Source organism: Ailuropoda melanoleuca, chromosome 13 (assembly GCF_002007445.2).
Source record: "Ailuropoda melanoleuca isolate Jingjing chromosome 13, ASM200744v2, whole genome shotgun sequence".
NCBI classification, from domain to species: Eukaryota; Metazoa; Chordata; class Mammalia; order Carnivora; family Ursidae; genus Ailuropoda; species Ailuropoda melanoleuca.
The window spans coordinates 83,140,409-83,157,301 of NC_048230.1; the positions used below are offsets into that span (position 1 = coordinate 83,140,409).

The window sequence follows — 16,893 nt, forward strand, 5'->3', positions numbered from 1 at the left end:
CAGTGAGGACCTGTTGTAAGAACTCAGGGAAGAGATGATCTGAAAGGCAGCCGTGGAGAGGGGGAGAAGTGGTTGAATTCAGCACGATAGCATTTAGTCACGGATTGGTTCTAAAACGGGGGAAGAAGCAGATTCAAGGATTTCAGGTTGGTGGCCCCCAAAGAGCCTTGTCTCTGTATTAATACCCTGATGCAGTCCCCTCTTGAATCTGGGCTGAGCCCGGTGACTTGATTTGAGCAATACATGTGGCAAATGTAAGGCTGGGCCAGCTCTGACCTAAACCTTAAAAGGGCCATGTGCTCCTGGGAACCTTGAGCTGCCATGTCTTACAGGAGAAGTGGCATGAAAAGACCATGTTGAGTGGCCACAAGCAGAGGGAAAGACCCTGAGCCTGCATGGAAAAAGAGGAAGCTCAACCAGCCCAGCCCCCAGGTCCCACTGCAGCTGAACACAGCGTACCCGTGCCTACCGGCCAGAGCCAGAGATAACCCACTGGGTGAAGCCAAGCCTAGTTGACAGAACTAGCTGACAGAACTGTGAGAAAACAAAACAGTTGTTGTTTAGGCTACTAAGATTTCGGGAGGTTTGTTATGCAACAACAGATACACGGGTAAAAATTGAACCCAAGAATTTGGGCCTGAGCACCTAGAAGGATAAGGTTATCATGGACCAGATGGAAAAGGCTGCTAATTAACAGGTTTGGGGCAAAAACTTGGGTGGACAGATTAAAATCTTACTATTTATAAATGAAAAAGAATATATTTTTCTTAATATAAAAGAAAAAATCTATCTTTTAAGCATTGCTGGATTTTTCAAGGCCAGAAAAGGCCATTTGAGGAGCAATCTTTTGGACCTCCGACATAACAGCGACAGCAGTGACTAAAGGAATTGTTTGGATTCTTTCTATCTAGGTTCTGAAGTTCTGTGGACGATCAGTGAAATCCCCATCAGGGCCGAGAAACCCTAGCCCAGTGTTCCCAGCTTCGCCACTGTGGTTTCAGGGCTTTGGTGACTCGACCACGTGAAGGAGAAACCACCGTTCTTGCTTTCCCTGCCGCTTTCCGCAAATGGTCACAATGAATCACCTTGGGCTTGGCCAATGGGCTTCTGGAAGCTGAGCGCACAGCCTCGGAGGGAGGCCCTTGCCAGTTTTAGATTTAATCCTTCCTGTGGCCATACACTTCAGAGAGCCGTATGTGGACAAAGAAAAACTGCCTGGTCACTTTGCTCTCTGATGATAGGCATCTGGACTAATACCTAATAAACTTGAACCCAAATTAAGGGTTGGGGAAAAGCAGTGTATTCCTTAAGAATTCTCAATGCCCCCAAGCAAATATTAATGTAAAAGGATTACTTTTCTCACTCACTCTCCACCTATACAGCCTACTGCGTTTACCCGCCCACATCTCTTCCCTGCTTAATCAGGATTTGGGAACAGTGTAGGATATAGCTAAAGTAAAATTAATCATATTCATGGCGGTTCATTTCTTCTGGGCTCAACCTTTCCTTGGGCTAGTGTTCCGGGGAAGAAGTAGCTTCCACTCGTAGTCCTCTTTCGGTCCTCCGCACCACAACTAATCACTGGAACCTTAGTTGAATAGGAGACTGGGCTTCATGGCACCAAGGGGTTCACAATGTTGAACAATTGTAGGGTTTACAGCAGAAAAAAGGTGATATCCTTGACTTCATAAACATTTTGTTTTCAGAAAAATGTTGGGAAGCATTTTTTTAAAAATTCAACCATAAAATTAAGTTGAGGATATCCAGGCTTGAGAGATGACGTTCTGAAAGTGGGTGCCATGTTGGTTGTTACAGTGTGGTCACCAGGGAGATGTGTTCATGATGGGGGACACGGGCCACCACTGCTTTGGTCTCTTCAAATCTCTTAAAGTCATCACACACCTTTGACTATGGTTTCTTCCGAGTACCATGAACACGATTCCAGATTCTTTCCCTTAAGGATTCCCTCAGTCCTGATGGACTGCTGCTCTTCAGCTTGTTTATTCCTCACCTCCTTAAAAGTACGCACCTGTCTCCAGCTGTCCAGTACCTGCCATCACTGACCGGGCTGTGAACTTCCTTCCACTTTTGTGGCACATCCAGCCTTATCACTTCGAGAATGTTCAATCAGATATGATGGATGAAGATGGCTCATTAGGAGCACAAGGCACGAAGAGACCCCAGTGCAGGGCCTAAGCAGACTGGTGAGTCCATCCGCTCAGCAGAAGAGGGTATAAAGGACCATGAAGCCCTCCTGGCCAAGGAGAATGGAATGTCTCTAAGTTTCAAATCTCCAAGAAGCAACCCTGGGACAGGTGGCAAGTGCAAGTAGTTCATCTGGAGATGACGCCAGGAGACTCAAATAGGGGAACTAAGAATGGTACAGGGAAGGGAAGAAGGCCAACGTGAGGTGTATTAATAAGTCAACTACCACAGAGGGCAACCGAAGCTTAATTTCTGTGGGAAATCTCTCAAAAACAGTGTGAAACACGTACCCCAGACTTATACCACCCAAGAAGCAAGGGAGTGAGTATATTTATACAACAACTTCTGTTCATCACCAGTTGAGAGCTGCTTGTGGGGCATGCTGATTCCCGGGCATTTCTGGCTTGCTGTGCACAGGAACAGTGCAGCTTTCTACAGTTCCAGAACAAGTCCTCAGGCATAGAGGTGCATATGCTAGCCTCTAAATGTTGTCTGGGGCACTCTGGAGGATCGATGGGCAATGACAGTGGTCTGCTCTAGGGCCCCTGCTCAGCTGGCTTTCACTGGCAAATCTTTCTATGATATTCTTAAGTGAAAACAGCAGGTTATGTATACCCATTTCAGTGTTAAAAAACAGAAAATTCATGCATAAAAAGTCTACAAGGATACAATATAAAGTGTTATTAACTGTTGTCTCTAGGAAAATGCAATTATGAGTTATCTTTGTTGTTTTGTTTTCCTTATCTATTTTCTGATGTTTTGTAATGAGCATGAATTGCTTTTATAACAAAGATCAGATTTTTAAAAAAAATTCCACAATAATTTAATACAGTCTCAAGATTCAAGAATAATTTCTGGACTTTTCTAAATGTTCCTTTCTTCACAACCTCCTTTCCTCCCCCCCCCCCTTACCTGTGCTTCAAAACAGAATAACCCTGCTTATTTGCAGGTGAACAATGTACCATCACCACTCTCAAACATGGGACACAGTGAACAATTAGGCAAAAGACTTTAGAGCAGCCAAAGAGAGGTCCCCACACCCATGAGCTAACAGTCAACCATTTTGCTCACAGACAAGCACCACAGACGAGCATTTAGGACTTATTTATACGTACTTTGTACATAATTCCAACAGACATGCCTATCAGAATTCAACTTCACAGTTCAAAGCAGCAGTGAAAAGAGGAGGAAGGGCCTGCCCTCGTCTAACACACAGGAGGCAGCGAGAAGAGGCAGAGCTGACAAGCGAGGAAGGACGGGCCTAGACAAGGCCTTCGGGGCTCAGCACTCAGCATGGGGGCTGCAGGTCCCTGCAGGAAGAGCACATGACCTCCACCTCCTCCCCACTTCCAGAAAACTCCCATTTCCAAACCCAGAGCAGGATCACAGGGATGGCCTTGAAGAATCCAGACCAGGCTTCCTTATGCTCAAAGAGAACCATGCACCCAACGACCAGGGCTTAAAAAGAAACAGAAGATGGGCATAAAGATCATCCATGTTAAAATACTGCTGCAGCATCTTGGGGATGCAAGCCAGACTAGGGAATCAGGTTACTTTCTTCTCTGTTTCTTTCGACCCTTTCGACTTTTGTGTGAGATGAGGTCCATTAGCCTCTGCTGCTAGGATCTGCTCTTTAATATCTGATCTGATCACGAAGGAGCTCATACTACCCATTATGTGTTTGCCTCCGTGATTCTGAGTATCACTTTGCTTTGCCTCCTGGTTTGACACTATTCCTTAAATTAAAACAAAACAAAACAAAACAAAACTAGGAATTGGAGAATAAAGCCTTAACAAACTGTTCTTGGAGGGGCTGCGCTCCTTTATACTGACCAGTTTTTAAGCTCTTCATAAAAGGGGTCTTTAACAAGCCCAAACTTTTAAATATGAGTAGAATAAAGTCAAAAGAAGATGAAAAGAAATGGCATTCCCGGTGAAGTAGGTCAGATGATTTTCAGACTCCAAAGTGTCCTGATAGTTTTATGTGATCCAGTCCAGTTCCTCAAAAAACCCTGCCAACAGGTAACAGGTCTTTGAAAGCTTTTGAAGCCAAAGGCTCCCCACCAGCCAGCCCATCGCTTACTAAGTTCTCAGCCTCATTAAGAATGAGAAACAGATACCACGGCACCAACCTGTCTACGGGAACACAGCGAGACAAATGTAATTGCCTGTACAAGGAATATAAATCAGCAACTCCCAAATCATTCATATTTACACCCACTCCATTTTGGTTGTCTTTCCTTTATAATTTGGCCATACATCGATGTCAAGTGTATAATTTCATCTGGGGCTTTATCAGTTACCGCCCGGAGCCATGATTATATGGTGCAGGGAACTTCCTCTCCCTGAGCGAGTCTATCTTTAGTATCTTCTTGATAGCCACTTCTTACACATAAAATCAAAAGAAAAGTCTTGGTTTCCTTTTGTGGCTCCAGAATCACTAAATATAACATTTAGAAGCAATTTATCAACTGAAACTCTTGGGTTTTCAACTGCCACTACAATTTTCCAAAGCAAAGTGTTCTTATTCCTTCCCTTTGTTATTTTTTTATCAACCTGCAATAAAAATTTTAGGGATCTTGATACTGACCATTCAATCATGAACAAAGTTCAACTTTCATCTTGTTAGTGTCCAGCCTAACTGCACAAAGACTGGTTTTGAACTATCAGAATCATAGCGAAAAAGAAAAAGGTATGGTTTCTGGAAGAAGTAACTTCTTACAAACAAAATAAAAAATGGCTCTCCAATCTAGGATTCAAAAGATAATTTATTAGTCTGAGAAGAGGAGTCACACACTATACCCAGTAATATGCTTCTTTTATTTTTGTGCCTTTATCTTAAAAATATATTTAAACAAGAAACAAAGATAATATTGAATTTTCCCATAAATTTTGCTTTCTTATTTACAGTGTTACATTGTAAATAACATTCCATTATACACAAATTAAGGACTGTGCATTCCTGTATGTTCTCTTTACATATTCTCTCATAATATAGTACATACAGCTTGAAGATATGCAGTATTTAAGCTTAGAAAAGCTTGAGGAAAGAAGTACAAACTTTATCAATAAGACTATTATTTAAAAAGGTTCTGACCTTAATTCTCTGCTAGATTGTTTCACTGAAACCATTCTTTGTTAAAGAAAAATGCCCCATATGAGGGATGAGAATAACAGTTTAAGTTACCACAAGATCCACTTAAACTGGTTAACAAATAAAAACACTGTATCACTTAGTACTGTTATTAAATGGGGCACTACCACTGTCACATCATTGAAACAAGTAGACTGACGTTTTAGCTCGGCTACGTTACACCAACGACAGCTGGGACCTCTGCATGAAATCAAAAATGTTTCCTTTGCAACTTCAGGTTTTACTTGTAAACAGTAAAGCACACGTTTTGTAAAGGTGATTTAATCATTCCCGGTCTTAGGTTACACAAGGAGTTTGTATTTCACCGAGGGAGAAGCAAGCGCACGCACTGCACACACACGCACACACACGTGCACACACGTGCACACTCGGTCCCGCTCACCCGCCGAAGACCCGCATGTCACTAAGCGCTCACCCCAGCAGCACTAGTGTCGTGAGCGGTGCACGAGGCTGCAAGAGGAATTATAAAATGGCGAAGATAAAACATCCAACTTCAGTTAAAAACCCCGCAAAGCTCAGGCTCTGAAATGCCTCTCGGACGCTTCGTGCTCAGCCTGAAGGGTCAGTTCACCGGGCTCTCCAGGCGGCAAACCCCACCTTCAATTGCCACGGACTGTCCGGCCACTGCACCGGGAGGGAGTCTTGAAATGTGAGTCTGCAGAGAGGGAGACAGGAGAGCGTTAGACGTGCCAGCTGTGTCCTTGCATAAGTGACAGGGGTGGAGGAAATACCAGAAAGACCCAGCCTCTCTTTGCTTCTCAGGATCTACAGACCATGATGGTGGTAACCTGTAAGTGCAGAGAGATCCTGTTCGGTCAAATCTCGCAGGGGACGTTTACCGAGCATCTATTCCATGCTAAGCACAGCACTAGCCACGGCAATTACAGAATGAACAAGAGAGCACAGAACTGACAACTTAGTCATATTCAGAACAGTGATTAATGGTTTTAAGGCCAACTTTATCGAGCATATTCTAGTTGTCTGAAAACTAATAATTTATATACATTTTGTCTTCCAAAGCAACTGAGAACACTTGATTCACGTTTACATTTTATTCCCTAAGGTATCTGAATAGCTTGCAAAAATTCAGATAATTCAACAACCTAAAAAGTAAGTGAGGCAATGAGACTGAAAGAAAAATAGGAGCTTACAAAATAAGGTCAAGACAGGCATGAGATTAACACACAAAATCTTGCCTGAGTTCTGTCCCCATGCTGAGGCAGCCTGCTGCCCCGTCTCTCGGCTTCCTCATTCCACGACCAGAGAGGTGGTTCATGTGTGCCCAGGATCACAATAAATCAATTGCTCAGAAGGGAACCACTGTTCCTGGTACAAGGCCTGGGAACTCTTCCTCTTACGGGACTTCATACACAATAGGTACCATGTTTAGTGGGCGAGCAAAGACACCCAGTTGTACAACAAGGAGTTTTCTATGGCCGAGTGTTAACTTTACTCAAAGGACACTGGCCCTGATGGAAGATAGTAAAAGCTGTTCCATAAGGGGTCAGGACGACGTCAGCCAGGAATTCCTTTTTTTGATGATCTGGCTTAATCCAGGGATAGATAAATGTCGGGAGCTTCTAAGAAGAACAGAAGGCCTGCATATCCCTTAGGTAATCCTCTCTAATTCTGCTACTCTAAACAAGTTTTTCCTAAGAACTGAACAGAAGTGAGTTCAAGTGCCAGGTGAGGCTGTTAGATGCAGTTAGCAAAGTGGCCAAGCCTAGAGTGGGAATGATGTCCCCTCATGCAACCAAATATGAAACAAGCCTATGTTTTATTTATTTTTTATAATAATTTTTTATTATGTTATGTTAGTCACCATACAGTACATCCCTTTTTGATGTAATGTTCCATGATTCATTACTTGCGTATAACACCCAGTGCTCCATGCAATACCTGCCCTCCTTAATACCCATCACCAGCCTAACCCAATCCCCCACCCCCCTCCCCTCTGAAGCCCTCAGTTTGTTTCCCAGAGTCCATAGTCTCTCATGTTTTAGATGGAATGACAGCTGAGCTAACTGATTTGTAGTTTGAGGGTAGACTGTATTCTTGAATCTCACGGCACAAGTCCCATTAGAGTAGCTGACATAAGTTAACAATTTGGAAAGTTCTGGAGGAAAGTAAGCGTTCTCTGGGCACTAATAGTGTTTTTCTGTGTGCAAGGCAGGAAGCAACCTGTAACCTACAAGGGTGAGGTCTGTTGCCTCAGGTAGAGAGCTGGGTAAGGCAGTCTCTGCAGTATCTCCCGGGATACAAGTATCGGTGAGTTCACTCACTAGGCTCATGTTTCTGGGAACCATGTCCCAGAATCTGGGCTCATTATTACATCTGAGGGCCAAACTTGGATCTCACCATATGGATATATTATACCTGAGGAGTCCACAGCAGGAAAGTTTGTGGCTCTTTTGTTTCTTGTGATGCCTCATTTAACCTAGCAGGAGTTAGAACAGGGAGCATTGTTTAATTCTGCTACCCAGCAGTCTTTGTCACATCAGGCACAAAAATCTCAATTCTTACAATTCTCAGGGCTCAATATTGATGGAGCCATTTCTATTCTTCCAGGAATTCCTTAACATGAGGTCAAAGAGAATTTTCTCCCCAGGTATCATTCATCATTTTTTTTAAGGTTCTTCTAAACAAACAAACAAACAAACAAAATCCTTGAAAGAGAAGTCCCTTGGTCAATTTCATCCCTAATCTCACCCCCTCCAGTCATGATCATAGTCATGTGGCTATGACAGGGATCAAGAATGAGCCAGAACGTGGGTGGAAAATAGTATGGGGGTTCCTCAAAGAATCAAACATAAAATTACCATACGATCCAACAATTCCACTCATGGATATATACCCCCAAACATGTAAAGGCAGGGACACAATAGCCAAAATGTGGAAACAACCCAAAAGTTCATCAACAAAATGTGACATACAGTATATACATGCAATGGAATAGTATTCAGCCCTAAAAAGGAAGGAAACTCTGACACATGCTACAACATGGATGAACTTTGAAGACATTATGCTAAGTGAAATAAGCCAGATACAAAAGAATAAATATTGTAGTATTCCACCTCTATGAGATATCTATTAGTCAAGTTCATAGAGACAGGAAATAGGGACTTCTACTCTTTCAGAGATTTTTTTGGTTGCCAGGGGTTCGGGGAGGGGAAATGGGTAGTCACTGTTTAGTGGGTCCAAATTTTCAGTTTGAGAAGATGAAAAAGTTCTGGAGATGGGTAGTGGTGATGGTTACACAACAACATGAATGTACTAAATGCCACTCAACTGTTCATTCAAAAATGTTAAAGTGGTAAATTTTGTTATGTATATTCTACCATAATAATAATAATGAAAAAAAGAATAAAGCAGAAATGAAGATTTCCGACCTGGTCAAGAATAATACTCCATAGGATAGCATTAAGAAAAGAGGCTAGCTAGGAATGAATCTACAGGGCAGACCCCCGTAGAAGAAACATTAATACCGTCAGGTTCTGTTCACAAATAGGTTGGAGTTCTCCAATCAGGTCTGTTAAAATATCTTTCCCCTATGAGAGAAGCTCACAGGAAAATCTGTCTTCATGTTTCCCAGAGATTCAGGGAGAGTCCAGTGGAACCTCTTGGCAGGCCTGGTGGTCCAGGCATCAGAGAATAAATTAATTGTTTAAAGATCAAAGAGTGAACATATGTCCAAGCAGATGGCCTGCAACTTGACCAGGGGGATGTTGGTCTTAAAGCAACTGATTTCCTGCTGACCGAGGAAAAGACCAGAGCTAGAAGGAAGAAATTCTTGCCCTACGGACCACGGGACTTGATAGCAATCCCTTGAGATTTACAAAAACACAGATGGCCAATTCAAACTTATCTTTGACACTCCCCCCACCAGGTTTATGATAGAAGAACATCTAAATAAACCGAGCTAAACTACAAAGCATCAAGGAGAGTTAGGAAGGAAAAGAAAAAGGATTGGAAAAGATTACGGCGGTCTTGGGATATCTGTTAACAGTACATGGACAAAATACTTCGAAAACACATTGAGATTTGTATAAATTTTGCTGTTTACATAAGACGAAATGCTCAACTAGACAAACTAGTTAAGATTAACTTCTCGGGATTACCCCTTCCCCAAATCACCATCTAGTCAAGGGGGATTTTGCGATTACAAAACACATTGGTGTGATCTTGGTGTTGAGAGCAATAAAATCTATCCGAACGACAGTACTTCCCCAGTTTCATCCATCACCATGATCTTCTGACTCATCAGAAAATAAGGGGCCTTGGTCTGAAAACACTGAAGCCAGGATGTATTTGCAGCTTTCTGTGGAAATTTCAATGGAGCATCGAATCACATTATAAACAGTGGGAGCTGCTGAAGACAATGTTTTATATGAGTATTCATCTTGAAAAGTTCTTTTAGAGATGTGGGTTTGAATTCCTCTTGTGGCTAAAAAGAGACCATTTTCTACGATGAACTTAATGTCAGCAGTGAAAAGTGCAATAAAGTATTTTACATTGTCTAAGGACTGTATAGACTCTCGGGTACCCTACGGGCATTAAAAACTTAACAAGGTGTCTTTAAAACCATTTAAATACCAGTGTACTTTTACGAAAATTTAGAACTAATGATAAATAGCACATAAAAATCGTACATGGAAAAGCAGCAGATGAGTTCACTTTGGGTTGTTTTCCTCCATTTCCTGTAGCATGCCCCACTCATATACCTCTCTAACCATGATTCCATGTCTTGAATGTCCTTTTCTGGTTCTTTCTCAAGTAAAGACTTCCTTGATTGGATCCGCAACTGACTCTAGAAGCTCTTCTAGTTCTTGTGGCACCCATCTCAGCATTTCTTGTCCTGCTACGTAACTGTCTTGGTCTGCTTTGAATGTTCAGCCTCTGTAGGTGAAAGTCAGCTGGAGGCAGGAGCGGGTCTCACACGCCTCTGTATTCCTTGCACCCGTCAAAGTGCTTGACGCAGAAGGTACACTCTGGAAATGTTCACTGACTGAAGTGACTAAAATACACCTTCAAGGGGCTAATCTTATAAATGCACAAAGAATCTCAAGTGTTTTAACTGGTATGACCAACCAGTTTGATTAAAAAGAAATCAAACTAGTTTGTCACAGATTCTTTTAAATCGATTTTTTAAAAAGTATAGACTACACTTTTCCATTTTCCAAGTGATTATATTGTTAGAACAGAGATGGAGCTTTAGATTTCTCAGAGGCTAACAGCTTCACGCCAGTGGAACCCACTGGCCTTACACTTACAATTCTCTACTTTCTTGCTAATTCCCTGACTGACACACAAAGTTCCTTGAGGTTAACACTCCTTGAAGAATTATCCACTTATAAATTAAACTAATTCAAAGCCAATATTCTTAGGCCTATATCTTGTTATAAAATCAAATACATTGTGTAACAGCAAATTTAGCCTAAGATTTCAAAATGAGAAAGTTAAAGAAAAAATATCATAGGAATTATATAATTCCTTGATGTCCTAATCACAATCTAAGTAGTAGCTGAGACTTCCTATCATTCATATTCATGTCTTTAAATCTCTTAAGACCACCTTAGTGACTGTTCTTTTGTGGTTTCTAAGAAAATTCGAAGCACACGATTTAATTTTAAAAGTCTCAAAGCCTTTATTTAGTGGTTATATTTTAATCCTTCTTTCCACTCTTAGGAGAATTGTTGAGATCTGCCACAAGAGTCAAGGGAAGAGTCTCTTAAACAAGTTATTATCCTCCTTTGGTGGGGTCAGGAAAATAAAATCTGGACAGACACAGTCCAAATAAAGATCTTGGAAATATTTTATTCATTGGTTTCATAATTTCGAGGGTTTGGTTTTGTTTTTTAAAAATAGAGCTTGAAGCAAGATAGTACTGTCAAAGCAATACAGGCATTTACAAATAGAACAAATGACACTGAGAAAACATTCCACACAGAGAGACTTAAGAAATAGTATTTCAAAACACATAGGAGCTGTTTTCATCCCCCAGAAGCTTAAAAAGTACATGTACTATATCACATGTCATGTCCCATCCTAAAGTTAATCTACAGAGGCAGTTTATCATGACGGCTATGTGCATGGGGTACAGAATCAGAGCATCTTGGGTTGCTGGGCCATTGCTTCTTCCTGGACACACTGAAGGACTACGTTTCTCAGCTTCCTTTCAGTTAGGTGTGGCTATGTGACTGAATTAGGCCAGTGGACTAGAGTGCTATGTGCCACTACCAGGCCTGGCGGAAAATCTTCTTATGTACCAGTCTCCATGCTCTTTCTCCCATGACCTTGAGGCCCACGTGCTGTAAGGTGCTTGAGACTCTGGTTCGTAACTTGGAGGACAGCCTGCTGCTAATCAATCCCCAATCTGGATTTCATGGGAAGAAGAAACACACTTCTTATTGTGTTTGAGCAACAATACATTTTGGAGTACCCTTCTTAGAGCAGCTGGTGCTATCTTAACCAGTAATCGTTCAATACAGGCCTCTGCACTTTCTATCTGTGTAACCTCTGCTGGCTACGTAACTTTCCAGGGCCCCATCTCTAAAATGAATATAATAGTAGCATTTGTGATCAGGTTGATAAGGACTACATGAGATATTGCATGCAATGAAAATATGTGTCAATAAATGTAAGATTTTCATTATTCAAACAAACACGTAGCCATAGACATACAGCACAATCTCTACTGTAGATTATTGGATATCCTAGAATTGGAGAATTCTATTTTAAAAGTTTGAAGTCTTCAAAAAAATAGAACGAGGTATTTTAAAGAAAAATTAACTGTATGCTAAAAGGTAAGTTTCAAGAAAATGGACATTTTTAGGTCACTATGTTTGATGGCGCTGTTTTGATGCTACAGATAAAATAATTAACAATTGCTGAGTATTTAGTAACTGCTAAGGGTTTGTATATCTGCTCGTCATATAACTAATCTTCTAAGGCTCAAAAACAGTGAACATATTTGGGTGCTACAGAGAAAACCAAAATGGTAGAATACTGGCAAAATGCCTTCTAAGAACATGTGGCACTGTAGGGAAGACGAGTACAGCCATGTAAAATGATTAGAAAACCATTAACAAAAGCATATAACCATGCACTATAAGGGAGAATACTCCAAAGTGTGTTTTCGAACACCACCAAGCAATTAACTCTATTCTTCCGACACTGATCAGGGGTGCTACAGCTGAACCCAATGCTGACACTATCTACCAGGAGACAGTGTCAGATCCTACAGCTTAAGGGCTCAGTCCCACAAGACTGTTCCTCCTTCCCAATCCAGACACCAATTGCAAGTCCAGATTGGTGGACCTACCCACAATAAATGTCAGGTTCCCATGACCTCTCTTCAAGTTTGCTAATTTGCTAATTTGGCTCACAGAACTCAAGAAAACAGTTTACTTAAATTACTGGCTTATTGTAAAAGTATGTAATTCCAGAGCAGCCAGGTGGAAGAGGTGCATAGAGCAGGGTAGCTGGGAAGCAGCCCAGAGCTTCCATGCCTTCCCCAAACATGCCATTGTACTGGCACCTCCACGCGTTCACCATCTCCACCCTCCTGGGTTTTCTGGAGGCTTTATTACACAGGCATGATTAAATCATTGGCTACTGGTGACCAAGCTCAATCTTCAGCCCCTCACCTCTCCCTGGATGCTGGTGGATCGGGCTGAAAGTTCCAACTCTTAATCACATGGTTGGCTTCCCTGGGAACCAACCCCCATCCTTAGGTTACCTTGGGGTTTTCCAAAAGTTGTCTCAATAACGTAAGCTCAGGTTTGGTTTAAAGGGGCTTGTCATGAATAATGAGACACCCATTTCACCTTTATAGATGTAACTCGGTTTTAGGAACTGAGGACAAAAGACCAAATATTATAACAAAATATGATCCTACTGCTCTTACTGCTTATGATATTCCAAGGGTTTTGAAAGCTGTGAGTCAGGAACCATGCAGAAAGATCAAAAATACATTTCTTTTTCTTTTCTTTTCTTTCTTTCTTTTTTTTTTTTTTAAGATTTACTTATTTGACAGAGACAGCCAGCGAGAGAGGGAACACAAGCAGGGGGAGTGGGAGAGGAAGAAGCAGGTTCCCAGTGGAGGAGCCTGATGTGGGGCTCGATCCCAGAACTCCGGGATCACGCCCTGAGCTGAAGGCAGACGCTTAATGACTGCACCACCCAGGCACCCCCCCAAAATACATTTCTTATGATAAATCACAATATCACAGATACTCAACCACAAATGTCATAGGAAGGAGTGAGAAAATGGATGTGTATCAAAGAATTGAGGAAGACATTCCAAGGGCTGGCACTGGAAGACAAGTAGAACAAGAGGGCAGAGGGACACAAAAATGACATGTTGGACCTTAGTAAGAGAGAGCTGACAGGTTTTGGTTTGAGCACACAGTTTTTCCAACTTTGAAAAATAGAAATGTTTTTAAATGGACAAGTTGTACAAAAGCATCTTGACTTCTAGCTTCTCTTGAAGAATTTGGCAATCCTTGATTCCTTCACTGGGGTGAAGCAGTAGCTACCTTCTTAGAGAACATTTTTGGCAAGAACTGTCTACAGGTGGGGCTGTGTTCTTCCTGGGGTGTGTGTTCAGAAGGCACCCAGTATCTAGTGATCCTCTTCCTGTGGGTTTGATCCGCAGCCCAATCCTTCCATAGGAAATTCCCCTGTCAACCTTTTGCCCAATGGTTTTAGTGGCCACTGAAAATCATTGCTTAGACCCCTTATTTCATGAGGGAGTTCCCAAAGGGCGGGTTCCTGTCATTCTCACTACATTAAGAGCTGAAATTCCTCTATGAAGAACTTTCTCTCATCAACTTTTTGATATTCCAAAACAAAGTTTATATAAGAAAGGAAGGATAAATGCTTGATTTTCCCACAGCCTTTTCAGGGTGTAAATAATAAATCTCCAAAAGCAGCCAATCATTAACCCCCCCCATCATTTTTTGTGGTGTTAAGAAATCAGTTTTGTTAGAATAAAGATGGTAAGAGATTAAAGAGGGAACATGGTTGTGGGGGTAGGGATAGAAAGAGAAGGTACAGCATTTTACTTCTTCATTCATACCAGCTAAAGGCCAATTCTTCTCCATTTTATTAAAAGAGAGAGAGACAGACAGACAGAAACAAAAGAATTATAAGAGCTACTTCCAAACTGCCAATGCAAAAGAAACTGCATATCTAGCCGGACTGGCTTGCTAGCTCTGTTCTGGATGACTTATCTGTACACTCATCTCTTTTAAGTCAAATACAGTACCTTATAGAATGAATTAGCTCCTTCTGGATTGACATAAAATAAGTGTTGCTGTCAGTTAATTTGGTAAAGTTTGCTTAAGATCAATTTGACTATTTAGCAGAAAGTTCTTTCATTAAAGAACTGGGTGTTAAAACAGTATATGACTGCTAAGGCTTCCCTAACAAAATACCTCAGGTTGGGTGGCTTAAAAAACATCAGTTTATTTTCTCACAGATCAAGATATGAGTAGGTTTGGTTTTTCTGAGGCCTCTCCCCTTGGCTTACAGGTGGTCTCTTCTCTATCAGTGCATCCCTAATGTCTCTTCCTCTTCTGATAAGGATCCAAGTCCTACTGAATTAGGGCCCCATCCGTATGTTTATTTACCTTAACCTCATTAAAGGCCCTTCCACATATAGTCACATTCAGGATTAAGGCTTCAAGATATGAATTTGGGCGCTGGGGGCAGGAACACAATTCAGTCCATAATAGGACCAGTCCATAACAGATACAGATCTTAAAGTGATACAGAGTAAAATCCAACAATGCCCCATATGTTCTAGTCTCCGTTAGTTCTCTGAGCTGAACTCCTCTGCTCTCCCCACTTTGCTTGGTCCCTTCTCTCTCTCCACTTGCCTCCTTGCTGTTACTCAACCACACAGCACCTCCCAGCTTAAAGGCCGTTACGTGTGCTGCTCTCACTGCCCAGAAGGCTCTTGCACCCAATGTCCCTGTGGCTCACTTGCTCAATCCTGCCAGATCTGCACTCCAAAGCCGCCTCTTCAGGAAGGTTTACACAGGCCACTGGCCCTGAATCTCACTACCATCATCCTCTCTGCCTCAAAGTTCCCTGTGTCCTTACTGCTATCTATCCAGACGTTTACTTTGCTCCTTTATCTGATTCATTACTTGTCTCCCCCACTGGGACATAAACTCCGTGAGGGCAGGGGGTTTATCTGTTTGTTCATTGCTTTTTTCTCAGTTCCTAAATAATAGTCTGGCATATGGTAGCGGTTCAGTATATTTGGTAAACGAATAAAGGACTTTTTTTTAAAAATGAGGGTGGGGAAACGAAAGAGCACAAACGGCAAATTAGACATTTTATATTTCTTAATTTTATATTTTACAGTTTTTGATTATAGCTTATGTGATAAATTTTAATATTTATGTAAATGAAATAATCAAAATAATATTGAAGTTGTGGACCTTAAAAAAGTCTGAAGATAAAAACCTGCATATTTCCCAAGACTGACACTATATGATCCAACAGATCCTGTTCATTCATTCACACCAGAATTGCATGTAAGCACACATACCCTCCTCTTTCAGAAAGAGATCAATGCAGACATCAGCTATCTAAATAGTGGTCCAGTGGGGGCTGTGTGCCATGTGTGTCTCTCATGTTAGGCCACATTAATAAAATTTTGATGAAGTCAGCATGAGGAGGAATATGGAAAACACTAGGGCAACCTTGTTTGCATGAGCATTTTCCCTTCTGGAAAGCAGGACTCTAGCCTAGTGAGACATCAGTGCCTCCTACTCAATCTTACATTATCAGGAGCATTTAAAGAGACAGATATTCTTTTTCCCTACCGAGATATCCTTTCTCCTGTTATTCTGCCTTACTTTGCAAACTGTTGAGTCCTCGGTAATATATTTTTCCATCCACTAATGGTGTCACATGAACTTTCTTAATATATTACGGAATAATGTGTATACTTCGTAGAATAAAGACCCATTTAGCTACAGGCTAGGTTTGTCTTCTATATTCATCACTGTGCTACTCAGGGCATGGAAATTTGGTACTGTGAGGTGGCTCTGTTGGCTGAACATATCTTATGTCCTTACATAAGGCCATCCTTACCTGATGTGCTTTCTTTTACTGGCACAAATGTGATAGACCTTAAATGACCGATTCCAGGGAGAAGGGCAGGGGAAGTGTGTCTAGCTGGCTTTTATTGCTTTGTTTCTATTATGGGCATTTCTCCCCCCTTAATGAGTGAGTCAGGAGACACCGCCACCCCCATCCTTTTCCCAGAAGTTCCCTGCCCACTGCTTTCCAGAGCTGTCTTTCAAGGAGATATAACTTGTGAATAAGTATATTCTGAGCATTCTTTGTGTGTGGCATTAAGCCTTGGAATGTAGTTTACTGCTCTAAAAATAGAGTTTGGTCTTTAGACTTCATCCTGAAAGCAGATGTCCTCAAGCAATTGACGGTGTCACATGAACCTGCTTAATACAGTCCAGAATAATGTGTATATTTTATAGACCAAAAACCTATTTACCTAC

General features: G+C 41.5%; 1 protein-coding gene across 5 annotated transcripts in view; it reads right to left on the minus strand.

Moving 5' to 3' along the window:
- Positions 1 to 4,953: 4,953 nt before the first annotated feature.
- TASP1 (taspase 1) overlaps positions 4,954 to 16,893 on the minus strand; it is a 260,013-nt gene continuing 248,073 nt past the window's right edge. For all 5 annotated transcript variants that reach the window (XM_002918481.4, XM_034639847.1, XM_019798913.2 and 2 more), the window contains one exon: positions 4,954 to 6,014. In XM_002918481.4, coding sequence (XP_002918527.1) covers positions 5,922 to 6,014 — 93 coding nt within the window. In that variant the 3' untranslated portion in view covers positions 4,954 to 5,921. The remainder of the gene's footprint in view (positions 6,015 to 16,893) is intronic.